Source organism: Varanus komodoensis, unplaced genomic scaffold (genome assembly GCF_004798865.1).
Source record: "Varanus komodoensis strain SLA01 unplaced genomic scaffold, ASM479886v1 scaffold2, whole genome shotgun sequence".
In the NCBI taxonomy this organism is placed as follows: domain Eukaryota; kingdom Metazoa; phylum Chordata; class Lepidosauria; order Squamata; family Varanidae; genus Varanus; species Varanus komodoensis.
The window spans coordinates 10,445,396-10,464,808 of record NW_025335568.1 but is presented as its reverse complement, the minus strand read 5'-3'; the positions used below and the strand labels follow the sequence as shown (position 1 = coordinate 10,464,808).

At 46.8% G+C, this 19,413-nt stretch overlaps 1 protein-coding gene across 1 annotated transcript in view; it reads right to left on the bottom strand.

The window, feature by feature from the left end:
• The window catches only part of CFAP299 (cilia and flagella associated protein 299), a 304,213-nt gene that overhangs the window by 9,091 nt on the left and 275,709 nt on the right, over positions 1 to 19,413 (bottom strand). The window contains exon 5 of the mRNA XM_044429114.1: positions 2,087 to 2,216. Coding sequence (XP_044285049.1) covers positions 2,087 to 2,216 — 130 coding nt within the window. The remainder of the gene's footprint in view (positions 1 to 2,086; positions 2,217 to 19,413) is intronic.

Below are 19,413 nucleotides of genomic sequence, written 5' to 3'. Positions count from 1 at the left end.
GTGAAGCCCTTCTGGAAATGTGGAAGGAAGGAAGGAAGGAAGGAAGGAAGGAAGGGCTCCAAAGCTCTTTTCTGGGCTCCTCAATTTAGATAATCAGCTAAGAGGGCAATCCTGGGCACATTCAGACAGAGGAATGTCCTACAACTACCAGCTTGGCTGGCTGCAGCATGCTGGAATTGTAGGCTGCTTTGCTTACTTACTTATTAGATTTCTATCCCACTGTTTCTAAACAACTCAGAGCGGCTCACACCCTTCTCCCGCTGCTGTCAATCTTCTCTCCGTAGCAATGGCCCTGTGAGGTACTTTGGGCTGAGACTCTGTGACCGGCCTGGCCAATTGTCCCCCAGTGGGAAGGAAAGATGCTTGGGAAATCAAAAGCACCTTGGGCGGGATCTTTTTTAGAAGGTGCGGGGAGTTAACCTCCTCTCCCCACTTTCTCTGCTGATCTTCTCTTGCTTCCACCACTGCATTAAAATAGATCCCAAAGGCAGCAACAAACCTCAAATGACCGAGCAAGATGTATAGCTTGGCCCTGACTTTGGCCAAATGTTAGGAAGCGAGAACAGTACTGAATGGCTTGGAAAATTGTGGCGTTTGCTTACCTTGGTTAAGGTCATAGAGTCTGCCAAACATGACCATGAAAATGCAACCTACACACCACAGCCTGCCTGCTTCCCAGGGCTGCTTCCGGTGCAGACCCAGAGCTGGAGCAGCCCTGGCCAGAGCTTCCCTTAATAGCACAAGCGGTAGAGAGGAAAGCCCCTGGCTGGGGAAGAGGAATGGCAGCGGAGGGAGGGGGAGGCAGCGTGCATGTGAGTGTGAAGAGTGTGACGGTGTCTGTGGATATGTATGCACAGATGTTGAGGCAGTCCCTGGCATCCCAGCAGATACCTGAAGAACTCCTTGGAGCCAAAAAAGGTTGTGTAGCATTGCTGTATTGGATAACCGGAGTCTAATTATTTGCGTTTGTTATGTACCAGCAAGTAGTCTCTGACTTATGGCAACCCTGTGAACGGAAACCCTTTGGAACGTCCAGTCCACGACATCCCTGCTCAGCTTTGGCAGATTCCAGGCTGGGGCTTCCTTTATGGAGCCAATCAGTCTCATATTTGTTCTTCCTTTCCTTCTTCTGCCTTCAGCTTTCCCGAGCTGAAGATTGTCTTTTCCAGGGAGTTTTGCCTTCTCAGCTTTGAGAATGACAGTCTCAGCTTTGCCATTTTTGCTTCTAGGGAATGTTCTGGCTTGATTTGCTCTAGGACCCACTGGTTTCTCTTTCTGTTTCTTTCTTTATTTAAAGTTTTTATACGCTGCCCACAAGTATCAGCCTGTTATGATGTGTGAACCCGGAGAGGGTGAGTCGTTGCCACGGGTGACGAGCCACCTGAAACTCATGGGCTTCAGTACGATCCATCCCTGTGCAAGAAGCACCGTTCTTCCATGCCCCCCTAGCAGCAACGAGTGGGCAAACGGTTGGCTGTCAGGAATGGTGGCTGGGATACCCACTCACCGCCATCCATTTTCCCATGCACCATCACCCAGGGAAGGAAGTTGGCCCCTGGGAACGGCAGCTGGGGAAGGCTGCCAGTTGTGCAACTGGGGATCTGCAGGGATTCACGGGCTTCCTCTTGGCTTGGCTTGCTAGCTCTGCAGGACCAACCAAGCATGGGAGGAAGTGTACAGATTCTGGAGGGGTGGGTTCCAAAAGGGTTCATCCCAACTCTAATCTCCAGTAAAAAAGACCTCTGATGGCAAGGTTAAGAATGAATCTCCCAAAGTTTTCAGAAAAACGAGTGTTTGGCTACTACAGTTCAGTGGTGTACAAGAGAGCACCATATGTGCAAGTGATAACTTGCATTCCTGTGTCCGCCCTGGCAGCAATTACAACATGCCCTATGTTAGGAACATCATATATCCAAATAATATAGGGCTTCTCCTTTATGTCAGAGCATCACTTGTTGAGAGGATAAACACTGGTCCTCTGTGTTGCACATGGACCCACCAAGTGCAGGCTCAGGAGAAGTTGATGGTGTGGAACTCTGCCACATAGACATGTGGGCCAAGAGAGATCGGAAGAGAAACTGCCTACCTTGGGGTCCACATTGATGACCTTCCTGTCAGCCTTGTTCTTGAAGAGCAAGCCGCAAACGTTTTCTGCAATCACCTGGTAGCTTGGACTTGAATTCAAGCAGCAGATGTTCCTATCCCAGTTGTAGAAACTGTAAACAAAGCACAAGCAATGCAGAGCCTCTGTGAGGCAGGGGGCCTTCTGCTGGGCTGTGGCCAGCACGACCTTTGCTCCACTCCCTGGTCCACATTTCCCCCAAGTGGTTTTCAGGGGCGCACTGGTGAGAGGACACAGGAGAAGGCATCTCCAGAGCGTCTTCAGAGGAGCACCAGTGACGCAGGAACAGGGTACTTCCTGCTCCAGCACAGGGTATAGACCCTCTGGTCTTGCGGCAAATCTGGCCTTTCGTGGATCCCGGTTGGAACCTCCAGTGGCCTATACCCCCTCCCCAATCCCCCCCCCACTGCTCATTTGGGGGTCTCCCAGCTTTAGGGCAGTTTTCCCCATTCTGAAAGGGAAGGCCCTTCTAAGGGCTTTGTTACTGGCAGTATTTATATATTTAATTTTTTGCCTTACCATCTACTAGTTTCATTGAAAATTGCAAGACAATTTACAGTTTTAAGAACATAGAAACAAATTACAGAAAAAGTTATAGCTAAAATATGCTAAGCTTGATCCCACCTACTGCTTTACCAAGTGAACGAAGCGATCCAGAAGGGTTCGACTTTTACTATTGTTTGCAACAAATCAGCACATAGGAAGTTGAAGAATGAGGCAAATAAACACAAGATAGATATTGCTCCTACGTTACTCCAGCCGTTTGAATGGGAAGCGAAAGGGTGCATCTCACCTGGCCAGAGACCTTTTGTTACAGCTCAGGAACGGGACCTATCCTGCCCGAAATGAGCGCTGCTGGAGCAGACTCCCAGGTCCCAAAGCAGAGGATTGCAGTGAAGCTGCTCCTAGGAGCCTGGGCATTAATCTATGGACTGCTATTCTGCGTGTGTCTATGTAAGCGTGTTTATGCCCTGCTCTAGTAAGTCCGGGCCCTATTTAAGGTATTGGTAATGACCTATAAGGCCCTGAATGGCTTGGGACCTGGATACCTGAAGGAGCACCTTCTTCCCTATGTGCCTGCCCACCCCTTAAGATCTGAGGCAGTAGTCCTGCTCCAGGAGCCCTCTGTGAAGGAAATCAAGAGGGTAGCTACTCGGAGAAGGGCCTTTTCAGCAGTGGCACCCCAACTGTGGAACATGCTCCCCAGGGAGGTTTATCTGGCACCGTTGCTTTATTCTTTTTGGCATCAGGCAAAGACCTTTTTATTTTCCCAATATTTTAACAGTTAATTGGTTTTATCCTTGCTTTTATCATCATCATCATCAGGTGCAGTGCGTTGTGTGTTTGTTGTACATGGTTGTTTTGTTTTTTATTTTTTGTAAGCCATCCAGAGACTTTTAGTATTGGACAGCATATAAAAACTAAATAAATAAATAAATAAATAAATGCAGGGAGGTCCTGAGAAGGGTGAGTGGGCTGCATCCAGAGTGGACCATCACAGCCCTCTTTTTGAGACACATCAGGGTTGGCACAACTGCGATCTCCCTGCCATGTTTTGTCTTATCCATTTCTTCTCTTAAATATTCTGCTTCCTTACAGCTCAGCCCGTTATCCACTCTCTGTACAAGTGCTGCTGGTGCTAACGCCCTTCCAAGTTCCAGTGCCGGCTGGGTCCCTTGGCTGCGCCACAGATGAACCCTTTGAAACCACAGTCCAGAAAGCCCTAAGGAGATCCCGCAGTCTGAGTCGGTATCTTTGACTTGGAAGCTGGTGCATCAGCCTACAACCAAGCAAGCCACTCCTTGCCTCTGGGAAGCCCAGGGAGCTTTGGATCTCTGCTTAGAGCTTCCACCAGGCTCAGACAGTTTGGACAATAGTCAGGCATGATGGGAATTGTGATCCAAAGATTCTGTAGGGCAGCAGGGCTGGGAAAGGCTGCCCAGAGGGTAAGTGTCTCTTCTCCCCAAAGTCTTTGCCAGGTTTGAGTGGCCTGCAGGAGAGAACATGGAGTTCTTCCCTCTGTTTTTCCAAATGACACTCTGCTGGTTAAGCACCACAACTGCCTTGACAGTTTCCCTTAAAAATAAAATCAGCGTTCCTTCTGCAGCTGGCCAGTGCACCATTCAGCACTGCATGTTCCACATACCTGAGTCCCTTACTGAAGAGTATTAAAGCGTAAAACATTTGGAAATGTATTAAAATAATAATAAGAGGAAATTGGGCAGCAAATTTTAAGACACTTTTGGCCTCCTTTACTGTGTATCTGATAGCATTTTTCTCTCGCACAGGATGATTTATAGCATTCAAACAGAATCTCTAATTCTATTAATCAAAATTAGATTTAGCTATATTAAGGGCATTGTGATTCTTAGGTTGCAGTTGATGCTACAGTCAGGATTGTTATTCATTCCAGAGGGTGAGTCACATTGTACTGAACTAGAAAAACATACAAGCTGAAAGACCAACAGGAAAAAAAAGATGTGAGAATGCCTTACAGTAGTCAAGTTTGGAGATAAGCTAAGAAATGGAACAGGTTACAAAACCCTGGTTTGTCATTGTGTCTGAACTCATCCCTGCAAACTAACTACAGCTGTGTCCAAATGTTTTCTCAGAAATCTTCAGCCTATTTGAGGGCAGAGAAACTGGGGGACAATTTTGCTGAACTTCTGCATTTGAGGTCTGTGAACTGGGGAGGGGAAATTCTCCAACAGGTGCTCACCAAGAGCGCGATGCTCATAGGCAGCTTTCAAACAAACCCAATAAGTAAGCAAGTAAATAAATGAAATAACACCCTCAAATGGAACAAGAAGAAGGCTCTTTGTGCCACTGAGGCCACCCAAGCCTCAAGAGGCAAAAGAGGTTTCAGGAAAGCTATGGACCTGCTCTTTCGGTCCCATCCAGATCAGGTTAAGTCCTCACCAGCTGATCAACAGAAAGGCCCACTAACGCATCTCAATTCTATCTGGAAAGCTTCAGTGCATCAGCCCACATTCAGGGCACTGGCACAGCCTGGCACCAATTCAGCACATCCACAACCTCGCCTGCTAAAACCGCGAGCGAATAACAGAGCTGTGCATCATCAGAAGCAAGCGGCAGCCCCCCCAGCAGATCTCTCCCACTAGTTTCATAGAGATGTTAAATAGCACAGGGGTGAAAACTGACCGCTGCCAAAGCCCATGCTGGAGGATCCATGGGGCTGAGCAATATCCCCAGGCACTGCCTTCTGGAGCTGACTCAGGTAATTCCCCCAGGTGACCATGGGTGATGGTGCTGAAAGCTGCCAAGAGATGCATAAGATCACCCCCCCCCCCATGTCTCTCTGGGGCCATCATTTTATCAGAACACACTGAGAATTGAGCTGAATGGTGAACAGGGACATTGGGTTCCTTTCTTGAGCACACTTTAAAGACATTTCAGTTGTGCCAATAGCTTCTTTGACGCCATTCAATGATGCTAATGAAGAATCAGTACGGAAACGATATGCCCAAATGCAAACTTTGGCTGGAGGGAACTAATGAACTATTCTCACCCACAGCTGACATCAGCTCCAGTCATTTGCTGACAGCTGTCAGCTGACAGCTGATCACCTTCAACAAGGGGGAAACCATGGGCCTCTTTGTTAGGACTTTTAGTCAATCCAGAGGCTCTTACCAGATGTGGCTCAGGTAATCCATACTTACAGAATGCCCATTTATGGAACCTTGCAGTCATGAATAATTGCATTGGAAGTGGACCGGCTGTCCAATCCCACAGGAATATAGGAGGAAGAACAGGCACTCTTACCATTGGCCCTTACTGCTGCCCGTTTCCTCATTGCCTTCTTCCACCACCTGTCTTTAATATTGGCCCAGCTCAATGACTTCATTGCTGACTGCACATGCACAGTACACACATGCAACAAACATGCAAGTATAATGGAAAAGAGAAAGCAGAGGGCCAGACAACCTCTTTCATGTGTGTCAGTGGACATGAAATGCTTCCACTTCCAAGCCCAAGCTCAGCCACTTACCTGGTATTTCTGCTGCCAGGTAAGCGCCCACTCATGGATGTTTTGCTCATTTAAGCAGTAGTTTTAACCAGCTCTTGACTGGAGGCAGGTGAATGAACACAAGGGCCATGCCAATTTATTCCAAATTGTCGCATTACTAAGTTGCTGCGCCCCAACGCTCCTAACTACCTGTTATTAAATCCCTTTGCTACACAGCTCTGTGGCACAATAACTGTAGGGTGATTAGCATAACATCTACAAATTGGGGACGTTGCTGTTATACTCCTGGGGAGTTTATATGCATGGCAAACCAGCTTGGTCTAGTCGATAGGTTGCTGGGTTTAGGGGAAGCAGACCTGGATTCGAAACTCAACTCAGCCCACAGTTCTCCAGGCCTGGGTGGAATCAAGCAGCTAGCACCTTGTGTACCGTGGCCTGAAATCCTTTGAAGGAAGGTGGAATACGGATGTGGAAATATGAATGCAAAGGAATGAGCTGATACATACTGCTCTGAGCAGCAGAACATTGGCAAAGTGGAGGCCACATATGATTTGCTCCTGGCATTATTTAAATCCAGCCGGCCTTTTCTCTTTCTCTCTCACCAGGCCAGGAAGGGTTCCTTTGCCCCAGTCCTCCAATCTTTCCTCCCCACCCACTCAAATACATCCAGATAAAACTGTTCCCTATAGCAGATTGGGAATTCAGTCAAAAGCTAATTACAAACAATGATGGCTCAACAGCTTTTTTCACTTTGTGGTTCCACAAGTTTGTGATGTCAGTCATCCAGCTCAGCTTCCCGCCTCTTGTAATTGAAACTACAGCCTTTCCGCAAACGAGCGATGAAAGAAAAGGGTGGTGACAGCAGACAGAAGGGCTGGTGATGGGGTTGAGAAACATAAATCAGATCCATCAAGGCATTTGATTTCTGGCTGCTATATTATCATTTTCCTGGCACCCTTCATGGCCTTGCCAAATAGGACACTGAAAAGCAGTAAACTTGAGGGAGGCATCCAACACCTCCGTTTTTCGGGGCAAATATTTTGGCTTACTTTGGAGGGACGCAGCAACCTGGCACATGTTCTGCATGGTGCACGCTACTGGGACTCAGAAGAGCGTGCTGCTTGGAATTTCAGCGCTTCATCGGCTTCTGAAACCAGTGGCTGCAACTGCAAGCTGGGAGTTCAGTATCCAGCTATATACATTGTACTCAAAATAGTCGACACCTGAAGCCTCCCTTTGAGGGAGGTTGGAGGAGAGCAACGAGGTAGCGAACCTCAACAGTGGTGGCCTGCTGATGGTGGAATACCTGGTGAAGCCCACCTGGTGCCAACATTGCCATCTTTTCAGCACCATGTTAAAAGACTCCCCTGTACACCTGGGCAACTGGTAGCATATGAGGAGTCCTGGTAGTTTTACTCTCCACACCTCTCGCCTCATGACTTGCTCCCTTCCCACTGGCTGATTCACGGTGACGTCACAGCAGGCTCGGCAGGTAGAGGTGTCACAGCATTTGTGACTCCCAACATCCTACCGGGATTAGGCAGCCTTTGGCCACAACACAAGACTTCTACACCCTTGAGAAATGTTGTCAAATGAAGCATCCAGTACAGTAATTTCAAATGATTTACGCTGGAGCTGACCATCTGAGCAGTCTTGTAGCCTTGTGATGGAAATACACAGACAATATTTGCTGCTTCCAGTATGAGATAACAAGCACGATTAAGACTGCATGATCTTCCATTCCTTTATAAGAAGAGTGGATTTTAAAATCATATTTACCTTTTAGTTTTAATGCTTACTATGTTATTTCCCACAGCACTCTCACCAATAGGATTCTTGGGATGCACCTGCAAATTGCTTTGTGGTTTGATAAACCCTTAATTAATGTGGCCTTTGCTTTGCATGCCACATTTTGAATACTCATTCTGCACGACAGATCTTTATCAGTCCTGTGTCATGTTATAACACTCTTACATCAGTTCTCCACTGGTTTGTAATAACCCAAGGAAATCACAGTGCACCGTGATGGCCAAATTCTGCCATGGCGCCAGCAAGCTAGCCAAGTGAGGGTTCGCAGACATACACTGCAGGTGTGTCCTCTTCTGGAAAACCCTGCCATGGAAGCGGAAAGGTGAGAGCAATGCCAGCATCTTCCTGTGAACAGGATGGGTCTGGTAGGGCACTGCAGCGAGACTGGCATTTCGCCCTGGTGTTATTCAATGCCTGAAGTGGTGCGTCGGACCAGCCTTGGGATCAACATGTTTTGTATGACTCCTGTGGGCATTGTTCCTCTTTGATCTTACCCACTTTCCTCACCACGCTCCAGTATCCCCAAGGCCCAGTCCTGATCCTCCCTCTCTTTGGTTCCGCTCCCACCCCCAAAGAACAGAGGGAGAGGACATGATTTTCAGGGAGAAGCACAGCAAGTTTCATTTGATCTTGTCTTGGGTCACATGTATCCTCAGTGCACTGGAGAATTGCAGACCTAAGTTTGAGTAAATAGTGTAACTTTTCCCCAGGTTGCTCCTGAACTACAAGGAAGTTGCTCTTTTTAGCTCTAGGTACTCAGGAATCTGCTCCCAAACTGTGGCTAAAGGTGCAGGTTAACAAGAAACTAACTGAAGCTGGCCTTGAGCGTAACAGGTGGCTACTGCCCAGCACATGCATGACTAAAGCTACAGAATTATTTTGCACACAACCCGCTGGCTCAGACTGGTCCATCACATAAGAAGGAGAAGCTGCTCAAAGCAATAACAAGACACATTTTCAAGCAATGGGTCTGGTCAAAAACTGGAAAGGTCAACCTCCTTTGAGCACAGTGGAAACCCACCAGTTTAAATCTAGAGAAGAAAGAGGACCAGTGTTAGCACCAGTTGGGTTTCCAGACCTCACAGCTGAGAGGGTCCTCTCTGGTGTCTTCACATAATGCACAGCTCCCAATGGTGAGACCAAAAGGACAGCCCCCTGTGTGGCATTTAATGGCCTGGCAAGTGTACACGGACAGGGGTGCCTTTCCGAGTTCTATAGGTGATCACTAACACAGTTGTCCTTTGATATTAATTTTTGTGATGCAGTTCTCTAATCAAATATATGTGTACAAAAATGTGTATACTATGAGGAAGTGTGCACCAAAATGAATATATTCATGAAAAACATTTACTTGCAAATCCCCCCTCCCCAATAGTAGGCAAAATTGCGACCAAAATGCATCCATGAGGACAAATGTATCTTAAAAGGCACACACATTTGCAGACAGACTTAAAAAACAATTATGAATGGTTGTGGAAGTGGGATGGAACTAAACTTAACACCTCCCCTCGATGGGGAGACATTTCTACTCCCGGAGCAAATCCAGTGCTTGGATTACTTTCAGATCCATCTTTGTCACTGGGATCTCAATAGACCTGCTGACCTGGTGTGGTTTTGGCCCACCAGCTACAATTCTTCTGAGACAGAGATAGCTTGGCCAGAGAAGTTCACGCTGTGGTCATTCCCCACTTAGATGACTACAAGTCATCCTTGTGGGTGACCTAGAAACTGACTAGGACAGAATGTGGTGGATAGATTGTTACTGGACACAACATACCAACACCTCGGAACTCTGGTGCTAATGGAACCGCACTGCAATATGCTTCTAGCCCAAGGCACTAGGCCCGCTGAACAGATAGCCATGAAACAATTCAGGCAAATGAGCCAAGCCACATGCTAATATGGGTGATGTAACCCCCTGTTTGCACCTCAGAGGCAGTAATCCAACTGGTGAAAACTGTCTTCCCCACTCCAAGTGTGGTAACCCATGTTTGCGAGTGTGAACCAAAATCCAGCCATGGCGTCTCCCCCAGAGATGATTATACAGAGGAAAAGGTGCACCCAGCCAAACATCTTGTCTCCAGCTGTGCCCAGTCCCGGATATCCGTCAGAGAGAGGAAACGAAGAAGCAACATTAGAAAATAGGATGGCAGTGATTCTTACAGTGCCTAAAGAATAAGCAAATGAGTATCTGTGGGGTGTGTGTGTGTATGTGTGTGAGGGGGGGGGGGACTGAAACTCCAATTCAAAGGGAAACATGCAGATTGAATATGATAAACAGTCACAGCTGAGTCATAGACCCTGGAGGGAAGAAATGATTGGGAAGAAAGTGGGGAAGGAAAGGGAAAGCTGGTGGCAGAACGTGGCGGGGGAGGGGAAGGGTTGGTGGGCCAGACAGAAAGCCTGCCAACGCTGAAGGGTCTGGAGGTGACCTGATGGAGCTTTGCAGACAGTGACCTGGTACACACCATCAATTTGAGCATAGGCATCTGTCCCGTAACCCAATCACCACTTGTAAGTTCTTGTGCTATCTGAACCCAGAGAGAGTGGGTTGTTGATATGGCAACCCTGAACAGCCCATGGGGTGTGGGTGGCTTGCTAACTATGCCAATAAAACTCCCTTGCTGGATTGGGATGACATGAGAACTAACCGTGGAAGTTAAATTACAGAAAGGGTACCCATGGGCGTCTAGTACATGCCAGAGGCCCTGGTGACTCAGGTTGATTGCGTGAACCCAGCCAGTATGAAGGCAGATGGATAGAAAAGGGGCCAGAAAAGCCATTTTCAGTAACCGTGGTTTCATAAATGCCCTTTCTGTATTTCTTTCATATGAAAAGGTCCCCTGAGAAACCCAGGCAATGGTTTGATATGATACCCTGGCTCGACAGAAAGAAGAAAAAATGGGTCCTAGATCAAATCAAGTCAGAACTTGTCCTAGAAGCAAACTGGGCACATCATGAGAAAGCAAGGCTCACCGGAGAAGACAATCATGCAAGGGAAAGTCAAAAGCAGGAGACAAGGAGGAAGGCCAGCTATGAGGTGGATCAATACAGGAAGCCAGAGCTTGAGTTTATAATCCCTGAGCAGGGTTGTGAAGGACAGGACGTTCTGGAAGGCATTCGTAAGTCAGAGACAGCATGTTAACAACAACAAAGCGAGGACTTCTGGCTTTGCCACACCTCAGTAATAAATCTGAGCAATAAACATACCTGTCCCAAGCCCGCATGTGAGAAGGCCTGCATGCGGCAACCACACACACACCCCTGCTCAGATATCGACTCTGAATCCCAGGGTTTCACAACTCGTCAAGCTTGTTAACGGAAATTCTGTACTGATATGAAATTAAAACAGCTTGGTCTAACAACAAAATGAGCAGTATAAGGAGTGTGCGTTTGGGGGCAGAAAGCCTACTCAAACTTAATTGGTTTAAATAGCAAGATCAGGTGGTTTGGCTTATGCAGGCCAAGCCAAGCTTTCGGAAGTCAAGGTCCTACTACAAGCTTGATCTGTTACTATAGGTGGTGATGCATAGATACTATATCTGCCCACTTGTGGTTTTCCATTTAATTTGTCAGTTCACATTACTGAAAGAATTGCTACTAAATTTCACTCAAGGCAACATTTCTAGGCATATGAAGGTTGCGGCATTGGCAGAACATCTGAGAAATGTTGATGGAAGCTGCACAGATTTCAGCAAGACTGATGACACTTCTACAGTGTGTGTGTGTAGAAGAAGCCATACATGCCAACTTATGGCCTCATGGAAAACAATAATATGCACTGTTGGTCATTCTGCATCACATTTCTCATTTGTGGCCAGCACTGATCTTGTGGGCAGTCTATGGCACCTTGTGCTGTGGGCAAATTTGGCAAGACTTAAAAATAAGCTGGCACAGAATTGCGCCCAAGGTGAAATTTCGAAGCAAATATGGAGGTTCTTGGGTGGAGAAACAGCTCAGGAATTTTGGAGAAGAATTTTCCAGCTTTTGGCCATTGGCTAGGAGACCTATAGCCACTGAGATACTTCAAGGTCTGTTTCCCTTCAACCCAAGTGGGAGACCAACCTGGTCCATCCATCAGCCAGAGAAGGAGCAACTGCTGGGACCTCACTGAACCTTCCCTTCCAGAAAGAACACCCAGTGCCAGGTGCCCACAGGCCTGGAACAGCTGAAGAAAGAGGAGAGAGTGCTTTGACTCCATCCATCAGCAAAAGAACAAGGACCAGGAAGCAAGAAGCCCATCAGGGAAGATCATTTTGGGCAAAGTGCATGTAAAGGCCCACTTACAGCTCACCATCTTGTTCTGGCCTTGAAAACTGACTCTCCTTCATTTACTTTCCCTGCATTCACTTTCCCTCATGTGCGTCGCCATTTCAGTTTTGCATGACTCATGAGCAGGCTGCAGTCTTGTTTTTAATCAATGTGAGATGCTTTGGGAGACAATGACTGCCTGAAAAGCAGAATAAAAATGTGGGAACTGTCAACATTTTTCCAGTGATCTCTTTTCTCTCTGTGGATGTGTGCATGCACACTTAACCTTACATTTTGGAAACAGGGATCTCACCCAATAAAATGGAGGACAAGATATGAGTATCTGATGCAACTAATTCTAACTGGTTTGTAGCATGAAAATGCCCACTGGTGCCCAGAACCCATATTAGATGCTATGCTGGTGGCATCTTGCTACATAATAGTTCTGTGGCGAGATGACGCTGGCCTGCCTTCTTAAAGCTGTGTGGTCAAACAAGCTGCCTGCTGGAATCCTATTGCTCCATTTTGATCAGAGAAGCCTCAAGAATTAATCAAGAGGGTGTATCCATTGCATGAGGAGACTTTCGGGTTTAGGACATAATTCTAATCAGTAATCAGAAAGGCACCCATAAGTCTCCAAGGGCTGTATCCTTAAATTAAAACTCTGTGTATCTATGGGAATTTCATCTAACCTTGTGGGCCATTGTCAAATCCTAATCTTAAGCACACTTCCTCAAATTACCACCCTTATAAAGCTGTAGCACCGCGATTCTCCAACCCCACAGTAGCTCTGCATCCTCTACATTCAAGCCCAGCTTTCCACCTCCTGCTTTGTGTCGGCACTCTTGGTTTTGAAGGAGCCCCAAAGAGAACGTCAATCGTAACCCACACCTTACGATTCAAGGAAACTTATCTTGAATCTGTAGCTTAGGCAGAAAAATAATCAGCACATCATTAAAAAATTAATTACACCTTGAAATTCTGGATCCATCAGGAGACAATCAGCCTGCCAAGTTGTATGAAATGTAACCACCACCGGCCTGGTTTGAGGAAGGAATTGCAATTTAATTTTTTTACATGGAGCCGGTATGAATAAATCAGGGCGTGTTGCTTGGCGAGGCGAGTGGTGGCGAGTCCCCTACGCTTGGAACAAGGCGAAAATTTTCACAGAATGTGAGGTGGGTGCTTTTGCCCAGGTGGCCCCAGACACATTTTTATGGCGCATGGGACTGCTGCAGGCTGGAAGGGGAGTAGGCTGTGGTCCCATATCCTCAGCAAGGCTGTGTACTATGCCATGCAACTGGCCCTCCATTATGAGCCCAGCACAGGTGAACAGGTATGCTTGCAGAGAGGCCTTGGGGGGACCCAGCCCACACCAGACTGGTTGCAGTACTCAGTTGTCATTAACCTTCTGCCCCACTGCTTCTCCATTGTCAAAAACTGGGGAACTGTTTGATTTCCTTCAAGTTCTTTTAGTTTCCTTCATTAAGCTCCTTACATTCTGCTTGAGCCTGATTTGTACTTCTAGGCAGGCAGGGTCATACGGTCAGCATTTAATATTAATCACGCACAGGATCATCCCTGCCTCTGGGACCTTGAGTTATTTCTTTCAGGCACCTGGAAGCAGAGACCTGTCTCCTTTACCCAGATATGTGCAAGGTCATAATCCCTGGACTCACCCTCTATATGAATGGGAATAAATATTCCTTAAAACCCTTAAACTGGACCCACTGTATTATTTTCCTTGGGATCATGGTCCAGGGCCCTTGGTGAACTATTCCAGCACAACAGTGGAGAAAACATCTTGGATCAAAGGGAATCCACTGCAGGCCTGGTAAATTCCAACCCTATATATCAAGCGTGCGAGGAGTGGAACCTGCTATCAGTCACTGAATTCGGTCTGCAGCAAAGGACCACTCCTTTTAAATGACCTCTGTGTATACAACTTGCAGTGCATCTACCTTTCCCCAGAAAGATTAAATACTGTTACAGCAGTAATGACCTGCCTGCAACAGCAGCACCTGCGTTCTGTATTGTACTAATCCATTTGCCTCTTGGGAAAGGAATGTCTCCATATAATTGGGAGACATGGTTCTTCTCAGGGGTGGATTTCTACATCAAAAAGGCTCTGGCTTTACAGAGGCCCACACAACCTCTGAAGGAAATGTCTGGTTGAACAAGTTTCCTCAAGAGAGTGAGAGAACTTTACCTCCATTTTTTGTGAAAAAGGGAAATATAAGTTGGGAGACGGCATCTACACTATATCAAAGGGTCAAACTTATCTTGTAACAGGCTAATTTTGATACTTTAGCTACTCATCACTTCTGTGGACGCCATTTTAATTTTTTTGGCATTTTTTGGCTTTCTTCAGAGTGTGGGACTTGGACATAGCCCCTTGGCCTCCTGCTTGAGAAAATCTGCGGGGCTCCTATGTGAAAAGACGGTCACACTATTAACCTTCCGCAGAGTTTGTGTTGTTGGACACTCCAGGCACTCTTCGGCCTTCAGCCATTTCTCAACAACTGTCCTACTGGCATCAGGAAAGGCCATGCCCACCCCAGATCAGTTCCCTGAGCTAGACCACTGAGAAGCAGTCCTAAATATCTGCAGTGATGCAGTAACCTAACTGATTTAAGCCAGGCTTACTCATGAGCAGGGTTATTTAAGGAATAAACTGAAATGCAGGGAACTTCACTAAATGGGTGTTGAGCTAAGATCTGGCCAATGGAGGGATCTCTGTGTGGTTGGGGTTCAATAATTATCCAGAGACCTCAGCAGAGTTTTCTCTTCTTTGTGTTGTGTGCTGTGCTTAGTATTTGAGGAATTCCTTTGGAGCTAGCATTATGGGGCATTTACACTTTGAGGATGAAGGGAACAGTAATGAAAAAATGTAATAAAAAGGAAAGGAAATTAAAGTCCTCAGGGCTATAGGGCCGGTCCCAGGAATGATGAAACTACTGTCAGGCTCCAGAAAACATTTGGTAATCACTCAAAATTTATTAACTTATTAGTTCTCTCCACCTAGGAGAGAAAATAAGTCGTTACTTATAGCCATAGAAACCAGTTTATGTTTATAATGAAGCAAAAACATAGAAAGAAATGGGCACAGACAGGTCTTTTTAAAAAAGGAGACGAGTACTTCCCATAACCATACAAGTTTTCTGGGAATCTGTGGGTTCATTGAAAACCTGTGGGAATAACATGTAGATTCAGGTCATTTCATTTATTCCCCAGTGCTAAACGGATACAGAGAGAAGCAAGGGCTCTTCTGCAGGATGCAGTCATGAAGTTCAGGGTCACTTTTGATGGGAACTGAGGTGGGCACGTGCCACCATCTCAGTTTGGCTGGTCCCTGTGAAAGCCTCACTGAGCAAACAGCTGCAGCTGGGCAACCAGTCCATCTCCTGTGCTCACACAAATGGCGTCTCCATCAGAAGCTTTCCTTGATAAGCCAACATTCTTCCGGTAAGTCCAGAGCTGAGCAAGAGCTCATGCTTTGCACAAAGCATTTATGGTGTGCCTGTGATCCCTCAGTCACAGAAGTTTGTGGGTCTTTTTCGCACTGTTGTGATCCTCCAAGGTCTCTGTCATGTTTTGTAGCCCCCTTCTTGGCGTTTTTTTTTAAAGATTGAAGAAAGTCAGCTATTTTCCTGGGTACTGCCAATATTCCCTGAACAAGCCTAGGGTAGTTTTGCAATTTGGCTCCATACCACATAATGGAACATATAGGACTGTCAGGAATGAAAGAGGCAGTTGTGCTTGGCATGAGTTTCAAGATCAGGAGGATTCGGATACTTCAGATGGGGAGGATGAGCCCTGGGAAACTGGCCCTCCAGGCATCAAGATGGGAGAAGCATCTTGGGAGATGGGAGAAGGAGAACACACTGGAGAATAAAGAGCTTTTGCGAAAGAATGGTCTGTAGCTTTGATGTATGCAAGGGAAAATCTAGCTCCCAACAAGGACCAAACAGAAAGGCAGTGAGGAAGCCCCTGGGCTGGGAAAATGCTTGCATTACGGACACTCTGCTCCTACTTCAGAGAAAGCGAAACCTCAACGAAGTTGCAGGTGAACTGCCTCATGCGGATAACAAGCTCCTTGTGGGTCGCTCCTTGAAGCTACGTTTGGCTTCCTGTGCCAATTCTGTCTCTCCTGATCCCATCGGGCTGTGACTAATGTTTAAGTGCAACCCCTGTTACACGAAACAGCTCACCTATTTTTAATTAAGCATTTTCTTCCCATGCTATCTTTAAAATTCCTCTCAGGCAAGAAAGCCAAGTTACAAGTTAAACAGCAAAGCTAAACGGCAGCTGCGGTAGAGACATGCCCCACGGCAGCTGAATGAAGAAGCACCACCGACTGATGGCCTGTGCCTATGGACTTGGAGCTTTCGCCCAGAGAACCTCTGGCTATGGGGCAGCATATAACATATGAAATAAATGGGGCCCCAAAAGACAGAGACTTGGGGTGCTTTCAGAGAATTTTTTAAAAAATTGTGCAACTGCTCTGCCTCATTCATGGAACTTTATGACAGCATCCAGATCTTGTTGATTTCCATTCATATCTTTCCATTGTTTCCTCACTGCTTCTTCCATTTTCTTTTCTTTTCTTTTTGCAGAAAACCTCTTAAGGAGGGAAAGATGGAACAGCTGCACTGGCCTTTTGGCTCACGGCAGCAGAAGCCCTCCATGTGGAATCACTCCTAAGATAGAGCCGAAACTGCAGTTCATGGGGTTGGCACACAATTAAGCATGTGCCCAGGTTAAAGACACATAAATCCATGCGTGAGTCACAATGAAAGCAACCCTCTGTGACTTTGATAAGCTGGGACCATGATGCTATGTCTAAAGACCTTGCAGGCCTGGTGAAGCATAAAATGAAAGGAAGTAGAGCAATTCCCAGAGAATTCGATTCCGATCCATCTCGTCTTCATTTCTGGAGCTGAGCCACCTTCTTGAATGATTTCCCCTTTTAAGGAAGCAGCATTTAACATCCATGAATAAATCAGTCTTCCTGATCAAAGACCGATGAGCTCTCCAAGACAGAAACGCTGGATCTTTTTGAAGGCGTGTTTTCAAAGCCACACATCATATATGCAACTTCTCTCTTTCACTCTCTTGTTCTGTGGTTTCTTCAAAGGGGCTTCTTGCTTTCCCCTTCTAATCTCCTTAGGCACTGAAGAACTTTCATCCGGAGAGAATCAAGTCGCAGAATTGTGCACAAAGCTTCTAATCATCAGCCAAGCTAATGGGATTGCCCCCTCCTTCCTTGTTGTTTCAAACACTTCCGCTGCTTTGGGTGAAAAGGAAAGCCAGTGCTTATTCAACATCCTTTTCATCCCATTGAAAGAAGAAACTTCACTTCTGGTAGCCTTTATAAGTCTTATTTGATTTATTTTACCTTCCATCCTCACAGGCAAATAAGAACCTCATAAATACATTTCAGCTTCATCTATTATACAACCCCCTAAGTTTAAAGCTCAGGATTTGGCAAACTGCAGCAGGATACATCCGGCCCTAGGGAGATGCTACCTATGACCATATCACAGTCCCGACTCCCTGGTACAGGTACACCTAACATCAGTTGTGGGCAGCGGTTCTCCAATCCAGACCTTCAAAGGTCCCCAAGATGAGGGGATGGAGCTGGGGAGCAGCTGGAAGAAGGCGACTGCTCTGCTGACTTGCCAGGCTCCTCCATTCCTGGACAATCCATTGGTTTCTTCCCGCATCTTCCAGTTTCTCCCAGTTCCAGGGGTGTGCACTGCATCTTAACCCTTTCTGCACCAGAAGGGAACTCAGACACCCTCCTCTGTCTCAAGAATGGCTTTTTCCCTCCAGACTGGGGGATGCCCAGCCCCGCCAGATACTGTCAGATCACAGCTCTTGGCAGCCCTTGCCAGCTCAGGCGACTGTGAAGGGTGGGAAATGCAGCCCAACACCTGCAGAATTGCGCATTCTCCATCTTTTACTCGCATGCATTTCCTGTCTTAAATCTGCTATATGTATACACATAACACATGAAAAGAAAACTCGGGGGTAAACTAAGTGCTGTTTTAAACATGCGGTGCACACTTCATCCTCATCTTTTTTCCCTTGGATCAGGTCCACTGCACACAGGTACTGGAGGCTTAAACCTTCTCCTCAGGCCAAGCCACTTTTCCTCATCTTTCTACCTGTTGGAGCAGAATGACAACGGAACCAATCGCCTAGGGAGGTTGTGGGTTGCAAGTCTGCAGAGAGAAGCTGGATAGATAGTTAGGGATGCTTTAACTAAGAGCCCTGCATTGGGCAAAGGTTGGACCAGGTGGCTTTACTCTACTATTCTATGATCTCTGAAGCCTTAAAAATGCATCTTCATTGACTTCCATGGATGTTCTTTTCCTTTTTATTTGGTGTGGGGGAGAAGGGCATCTTTAGGAAAACGGAAGATGGCTGGGCAGGGAGGTTTAGATCACCCCACACGAGTGTAGGGGTCCCAGCCCAGACAAGAGCCCCATGTGCTTAATTCAAGGTAAGAAAGATGGGTCAGCAAAGGATGCAGTTGAATTCCCCATGGTATTTCCCTGGCCTGCATTTTGCCCACTGATATCACAGGGACTGCATTATGAAGTGGGCGCCCTCGGTCGGTCTTGCGGGTGCAAGGCGGCAGCCATGAAGCCGGGGATGCCTGACGAAGGCAGCTGGGGGCTGAAAAAAGAACAAGAGGCCGATTCAAAATGTGAATGGCTGTAATTGTTTAAGGCCTCAATCCAACAATGTCTAACGTGCTGTGATCTAATTTAAAAAATAAATAAATCAGTAACTGGTTTGGCCGATTCATGCTTCCGAATTTTGATGCCTGTTCTGTTCTTATCAAGCTCTTTGTCTCAAATATTTCCCAAACCTTATTGAGGAACGGAAATTTGGCAGAATCCACAGTGCTGACCATCAGCAGACTGTTGGACTGGGGAAAGGGGATAATAGGTTACGGCACACTGCTTAGTGTCTACCCCCTGCTTGCATCACTGTTCAGTAGCTCTTTCCAGCAATCAGAAGGAGCCCTCCTCCCCATATGAGGGCTGGTGTCAAGGGCAGCCATGGTGGGGAACCTGCTGAGGCCCCAACCCCAGCAGAGGCCCACTGACAAGAGCTGCCTGGGGTTGCTCCTACATCAGTGCAACCTGCTTGATTGCTTGCCCCTTGCTCTGTCTCTGTTAACAGCGTATGGGCCAGAGCATGGTCTGAAGCACGTGAGACATCCACCATG